General features: G+C 31.9%; 1 protein-coding gene across 1 annotated transcript; it reads left to right on the top strand.

The window, feature by feature from the left end:
- Positions 1 to 2139: 2139 nt before the first annotated feature.
- LOC109791103 (putative terpene synthase 2) lies at positions 2140 to 4961 on the top strand. Its single transcript, XM_083065793.1, has 7 exons — positions 2140 to 2330; positions 2478 to 2766; positions 2898 to 3270; positions 3403 to 3621; positions 3779 to 3920; positions 4011 to 4256; positions 4423 to 4961. The coding sequence occupies exons 1-7, from the start codon at positions 2205 to 2207 to the stop codon at positions 4726 to 4728; spliced, it is 1701 nt and encodes a 566-aa protein (XP_082921919.1). The 5' UTR covers positions 2140 to 2204; the 3' UTR covers positions 4729 to 4961.
- The last annotated feature ends 3152 nt before the right edge of the window (positions 4962 to 8113 follow it).

Below are 8113 nucleotides of genomic sequence, written 5' to 3'. Positions count from 1 at the left end.
TAGTTGTATAATCGAATAAGAAGTATAATTACATTGAGATGTATGATGAGTAGAAAGTGAAATGAAGAGATGCATGTTGAGTATAGAGTTGAAAAGTTGTTTTATTGTTTAAAGTTGTTAAAAGTTGAGATTGATGACTATAGTTTTTTATTGCTGTAAAGTTGTTAAGTTGATTATTGTTGTAAAGTTGTTAAGTTGCTTATTTTTGTAAAGTTGTTAAGTTGTTTATTGCTGTAAAGTTGTCAAGATGCCTATTGTTGTAAAGTTGTTAAGATGCCTATTGCTGTAAAGTTGTGTTGTTGAGTTGTAAGCTGATTAAGCTGTGATAATAAGTTGTTGATCACTAGGACTAGGAGAGATATTTTCGAAGTTGCTCATTCCATCGTGTGGATTGAGATAGTTGCGGTGCTCTGAGATCCCAATTTGTTGAAAAACCCTCATTGGGAAGTTGTCCCTTAGAGTTGCCGTTGTGTTGTTCTCCTCTAGGACTTAGTTGATCTCGTGTGTGGGCAAGGTCGAGGCACACGTGTACAAAGCAACCACGGTATAGGGGCAAGGTCGAGCTATACCGATTATAAAGCGACCACGGTATAGGGGCAAGGTCGAGCTATACCAATTATAAAGTGACCACGGTATAGGGGTCAGGTCGACCTATATCGATTACAAGTGACCAATTTGAGTAAAGTACGAAGTCGGGAACTTAGTTCCTAACCGAGTACTATACTTCCTTGTTTAAGTGACAAAGTCTGAGAAACCATTATCGTGTTGTGGATTGATATTCCAATGTGTTGTGTTGTCGGTTTGGTATAGGACCTAGCCACTTAGACTACTTACCATGTTGTAGGAGATCTCCGAGTCGAAATGGGTGACGACGCATAAGTTGTTGATGAGTTGACTTGTTGTTGATGAGTTGTATATTTGTGGTTGTGTTGTTAAGTTGTGATTGTGTTGTATGTTGACCTTGTTGAGGATGACGATAGTGTTGTTATGTTGTAAGTTGAAATGAATGTTAAGATGTATAGTATATATATATGTTGTTTGTCTCGAGTGTCGAATGCGAAGATGATTATATAGTTTTTATGTTGAATATTAAATTATTATGAGTTGTTTATTGTCTCTAACTTACCCTTGCATGTCTCCATGTGGTTTGGACTACGATGATCATACGTGGTATGGGAGCAGGGCAGAGATAGGCTGGGAGGTAGCTGTTAGAGGCCACAGGAGGTGCCTGAAGACGGATATTTTTTGTAGGCTACGTTATAGTAACAGATTTTCTTGTATATAACTAGTTGTTTGTTGCTAGATTAGCAACTTGTGTTGTAAAAATTTATTATACTATTTTAGTATATTTTCGAGCAGTATGTAGTGTTGTTTCGTAGTGTGACAGCCACGGCGGGTCGTTACAACGATTATAATTTATTAATATACTCTTTTTTAAAAAAGGAGAAGACGTATTTTAACAAACCTCACAAATATTTAATAATTTACATTTATTTATTTTAAAAAAATTAAGTTAACAAGTTACACTCATATAGTTTTTTTTAACAAAAAATATACTTCAAAAGTAATATATTAATTTTAATTTTTTTTACAACATAAAACACTAAAAATAATAAAATACTTAATTTTTAACATGATAAATAATATATTTTATTATAATATATATTAAGAAAATAATTGAAGTTAGTGGAGAGCCTCCACATCAACTAACCTGCATCCGTTCCTTCCTGCCAGTGATAAGTCTTTTGACTCAACAACTCAATGAATTCATATCATCATTCATCAAACAAAAAAGAAATTATATCATCGGTATTTAGGAAAATATTTGTCTTTAATTATATCATCGGTATTTATTTTTCCCACATGCAGAAGATGAAATATCTAAATAATATTGGGCAGAAATGATTATTTTTATTACCAAACCCACCTCGTGCAGGCACCTCCATGAATTTTCTTTCTCATTTCAGCCATCATAGTGGAAAACTGAGCATTATTTTTAAATTAACAGAGATCAATGTCGTTTTGCACCATTCACGTAATAAATTAATAGACATCATAAATTATCATAAATTAGGGTCAAAAAGCGACCAACACATGCAAGCTGGTTTAAGAGTATAAATATGTAGCTAGATGTTTGGGTGGTTCATCAATAAGCTACGCACTCTTTCCCTTAGAAATTAAAGAGCAGTTTGTATCAAGCAAAGATGTCCATTGCAGCTTCAGCACTTGTTTCAACCCAAAATGCAGTATCTGATGTCAAGCGACCTTGCGCCAATTTCGCTCCTAGCATATGGGGAAATACTTTCCTTCAATATGCTTCTGAATCAATGGTACATTATTATGTTAATTTATCTTTTTGAGATTTGTTAACATTATGTTATCTTTTTAATGTAAAGAAGTATATTATTTTTAACTTAATTAGATATCAATTTTTATGTTATAAATCATTACATTTTAAAATGTTTATATATTTACAGCACCAAGAAGTCGATGACATTATGAACCAGCAAGCTCAAATCCTAAAAGAGGAGGTGAAAATGATGTTTCAATCATCAAATCCAAATATCATGCAAAAATTAAATTTCATTGACTCTATCCAACGTTTTGGTATATCCTACCATTTCCAAAAGGAAATTAATCAAGCATTGGAACAAATTCACAATACCTTGACCAAAGATAACACTATCATAAGTGAAGATGGAAATCATCACTTTCTTGCTCTACTCTTTCGATTACTTAGGCAACAAGGATATCAAATTTCATCAAGTAAGTAAAGAGCTTTTGCGATGATATTTATACAAGAAAAAAATACTACACACACTGATAAAGTTATTTTTCAAAATTCAAAATATATTAAATACTTATTATTTCTTATGTATGTTTAATTGATTGAGCAGATGTGTTTAACAAATTCAAAAATGAGCAAGGAAATTTCAATGAAACACTTGCCAACGATATTCAAGGGTTGTGTAGTTTGTATGAAGCTGCACATCTAAGAATCGATGGGGATGATGTATTGGAAGAAGCATATGACTTCTCAAATACTCAACTTATGTCCTTGGCAAACCAATTGAGTCCATCTCTTGCTGCACAAATCAATCACTACTTAAGGCAACCACTTAACAAGAGTGTACTTAGGTTTGAGGCAAGGTATCACATGACTGTCTATGAACAAGATTCTTCCCATAATGAAATCTTACTAACCTTTGCGAAAGTAGATTTCAATATTCTTCAAAAAATGCATCAGAAAGAAATTGGCATTATCACCAAGTAAGTCCCTTACCTTTTAATTTTGTTCTTTAAAGACAACATTTCATGTTTAAATATACTATCTTGCAAAAATAAAATATAATAAAGATTAGTAAAGTATTAAATTATTAAGTTGTATTTCTTTTTTCATAGGTGGTGGAAACAATCAAATGTTATGAAAAAGGTTCCTCACGCTAGAGATAGATTGGTTGAGTGCTATCTTTGGATCTTAGCCATGTCCTACAAGCCCGAAGATAGCAACGGAAGAATGTTTGCGGGAAAATTGAGCACTGTTATCACTCTTTTAGATGATGCTTATGATGCTTATGGCACTGTTGAAGAACTTGAACTCTTGACTGAAGCATTTAAGAGGTTGATGTGCTTTTCAAATTATAGCATATATATAAATTGTTCAAAGGGTTTAGGGTTTAGGGACTATAAAATAATCATGATTGATTATTAGCTTAAGATTTCACTCTTAAAGGTTTGTTCTTTTTGTTAATAATTGTTTAATTTTTGTAATTTTCAGATGGGATATTGGTCTCATTGGATCTCTTCCACTAAGCATGAAAGTAATATTTGATACAATAGTAGAACTCTCTAAAGAAATGGAGTTGTTAACTGCTCATACTGGAAAATCAAGCCTTGCAGTGCAACATTTTAAACAAGCAGTATGATTCTCAATTTCTACAATTTTTACTTCAATACTTGTTTACAAAATTCAATTTATCTTATTAATAAATTGGTTATTTTACTTGCAGATTTGTAACCTAGCAAAAGCCTACATGGTTGAAGCAAAATGGTGCCACAAGGGTTACATTCCAACATATGATGAATATAAAGCTAATGGAATCTTAACATCTTGTTGTCCTCTATTGTTCACATCAATGATATGTCTTGGAGAATTTGCAACAAAGGATGTGTTGGATTGGATTTTTAGTGATCCAAAAATCCTTCAAGCTTCATCAATTATTGGCAGAGTCATGGATGACATGGCCTCACATAAGGTATACCAATTTACTTATGATTCACGTGCATTATTATTTATTCATCTAAATACCATAATCTTTCTATGTATCTCTCTCTCTTCCCTCTATATATGGCTTAATTAGTTATTATTAAAATTATTGTATTCTTAACTGGACTTTTTGATTTTCTTTGATTGATACATAGTTTGAGCAACAAAGAGTACATGTCGCCTCATCGGTGGAATGTTGCATGAACCAATATGGAATTTCAGAAGTAGAAGCCTATAAGCTTATTCGCAAGGACATTGAAGATTGTTGGAAGGTTATAAATGAAGAGTACTTCAATTCCTACAATATCCCCAAATCTGTGCTTGATTGTGTAGCTAATTTTGCACGTATGTCAGAGTTTTCATATGAAAATCGTCAGGATAAATTCACAAATGGAGAATTATTAAAAGATGATGTTTCTTCTCTACTTTTGAATCCTATTAGCCTCCAAGAATGCAAGTAGAAGAAGCTGTCTCACATATAAGAGGAGCACATCTTGTTTTAACTTTAGGACGTACTATCATAGTGCAATATGCACTAGCTAGCATAAATAAAATGGCATTGTGGGTGTGAAAGTCGATCGATTCATCCTACATGAAATGCTCAATGTGTAAGTTGTGGTAAATAATGTTGTTTGTAGTCGTGTGTGGAATCATTTGCTAATAAAATTTGTGCTTGTTAATTTTTTTATCGCTATCATTTGTTATTCAAATCTTACTGCTTAATATTTCATTATTCTCGCCGCAAGCCATCAAACCACTCACTCTAATATGCCATATGCATGCAAAATCACAACCATTAATTGCGCCACACACATGATTTGCTATCACTCATCACCGCTTAGCCTTTACTTTAATTGTGGGATTATATGTATAGTTAGATAATGCTTTCATAAACATAGAGCATAAATAATAAAAAAAGGTTTAATATGTTTTTATTTCCTTGATAAATTTATTTTTCTCTCTCAAATTTAAAATGATTACTTTTAGTCTTTGTAATTTTCAAAAATCTTGTTTTAATCCCTCATATTATCAATAGCATATATGAAAGTGACAAATTAAGACGGTTATAAAATATCAATTGAATTTAATGTGATGTTCTCACTAATACAAACATAAATAGATAGATTTTATGTAATAATGTTTGATAAATTTCTTAACAAAATTTGAATATAAGGACTACAATAAGATTCTTTTAATTTGAATACAGAGACTAAAAATAACAATTTTAAATTTGAGTGACCAAAAATAAATTTATCCTATATTTGATGGACCAAAAACATATTTAAAGCTAAATTTTTTTAAAGAAAAATATAGAAAAATGTATAATAAAAATAAATATATATTAAAGAAATATAAGTAATAAAAATCATTGATTTTTTATTCATCTTTTCATGCGCGTGTGTTTTGACTTTTATTTGTCATTTATCTTAATTAAATATTTTCTTTTCTTTTCTTTTAGAACAATTTTATTTGTATACATTACATATAGTATATTAATTGTTATCACTTTCAACTGTTATTTAGCACGTATGACTATGCATCTTCTCTCGAAAATTCTAACATGAAACAGTAAAAAATATGCCTCATGGATGAATCATTAGTTTTAGTCATTAGATATATTAATAAAAAAATCAATGCTCGAGATCGAACGAAATTGAAGGTAGGCAATCCACATAACTGGTAAACTCATTCCCATCAAACACGCAGCGACGTCACCGTGGCCGCACGCGCAGCGGCGTCACCATGGTCGTAGGCTGCACCCGTAGCATCATTGTCACCGCACCGCACCCGTACCGCAAGCTGCACTCGTACCGTCACCTTCGCCGCACCGCACCCGTACCGTCTTTGCACTCGTAGTCAAGGACGGAGCCAAGGGGGGACCTACGGGTGCCACGGCCCCCCCAACAATTTTAATTTTTTTTTTATATTTTTTTTTATATGCTTTTGATACTTTAATTTTCATTTATTATAAATTATATATTATTTATTCTCGGCCCCCCAGTATTGAAATCCTGGCTCCGTCCCTGCTCGTAGTGTCACCATGGTCGCACGACCGCACCTGTAGCGTCACCGTTGCCACACTCGTAGTGTCACCATGGTCTCACGACCACACCCGTAGCGTCACCGTTGCCGCACCACACCCTTAGCACAGCGGCGACATCACCGTGGCCGCACGCACAGCGGCTGAACCTAGGGTTTCAAATTTCTTTCCTCTGCTCGTAATCAAATTTTGCTATGCCTAACCGGAGAGAACGAGATTTGTTCTACGGCGACGCGAACGGTGAGGGTTTCGACAATTCCTCTTCAGCGGACAGTAGCAACGTCATCATCGTGGCCGCACGGGTAGTGGCATCGTCACCGTGGCTGCACGCGCAACGACGTTGTCACTACCGTGGCCACATGCACAGCGGCAACGACACCATTGTAGCTCTCAATTTTTTAAATTTTTTTTATATTTTTTTGGTTAAAAACTTGTTATTTCCGGTCATTTTTAGTGCCTCATCCATGAGGGACATTTTTCCCTACTTCATGTTAGAATCCGTCATCTTCTCTAATGGACTTGCTTTAATTTTGACCAAACATATAACTATTGTATAAAATCTTTTAAACATCTCAATAATGTTGATATCTCAAAGTTAGAGGTGAACAAAATGAATTGAATTGAACTGAACTTAAAAAAACTATATTAAACTTAGAAGTACTTCATGTGAATTGAGTTGTATTATATGTTAGTTCAGGCAAACTGAACTCTTCTTTTTGTTTTATTGAATTGAACTGCACAACAAAAATTTGAATTGAACTATAATTTGAATTACATTAAACTGTCATAATATTTTGAATTGAATAATTTTGACTCATTGATCCATTAAGACGAGATACATTTGCAATCTTTATTCTATTTTCTATTTTATTTAAATTTTTTACATAAAAATTATAAAAAAAAAATCAAAGTCAAACAAATTTGATGGATTTCAAGCCTAAAAATTAGTAGACCAATTTATAGTTCAGATCAATCCAATTTTCAAATAGTTCAATTCAGTTTAATTTTTTTTAATTAGTTTAGTTCAATTTTTTTATAATGCAGTTTAGTTCAATTCACCACTAATTCAGTTCATTTTATTTCATTTTTTTTACCCACCCCTACTCAAAGTCTATCAATCATCTACAATACATTCATATATGTATTATTATAGAGAAAGGAAAAAAAAAAAACAAAGTTACAAGAAAACTAGGCCAAAACACACATAACAAGCAAAAAAAAAAAACCTTAAATAAGATAAATAACAATGATTACGATAGAAAATCTCTGGATCACAAAAGTGGGTAATACATCCTATCGAACAAAATCCACATGATTACCTAAAAGTAATTTATTTAATAGTCAAATTAAGCATGTTGGACCAAACCCAATTATTAGACTTAATTAAAACAAATTCTAATATGAAATAATCATAAAATTTTATAAAAAATGACAAAAAAATCAAAAGTCTTGAAAAAAAATTAAAATAATCTTTTCCCCAACAATATTAAAACTCTATTAACATAAAAAAGTGTAATTTAATTATCATTATACAATTTATACTTGACCAGAAAAAAATATTTCATACCTTTATTTAAAAATAAAATAAAAATAAATAAAATAATAAATGGTTACATGTACCGAGAAACTTGAAAACTGAATGTTTTGGAGTAGAAAAAGAGGGAATATATATATATATATATATATATATATATATATATATATATATAATTTAGAAGCCTAAAAAAATAGCTTTTATCACTTTATGGTTGGGCCAGTCATGTAAACATGGCATCTTATTAATCTTATAATTTAAAAGGAATATA

This window comes from Cajanus cajan, chromosome 10, assembly GCF_000230855.2.
Source record: "Cajanus cajan strain Asha chromosome 10, NIPB_CcT2T_4, whole genome shotgun sequence".
In the NCBI taxonomy this organism is placed as follows: domain Eukaryota; kingdom Viridiplantae; phylum Streptophyta; class Magnoliopsida; order Fabales; family Fabaceae; genus Cajanus; species Cajanus cajan.
This window is presented reverse-complemented; position numbering and strand designations above follow the sequence as displayed.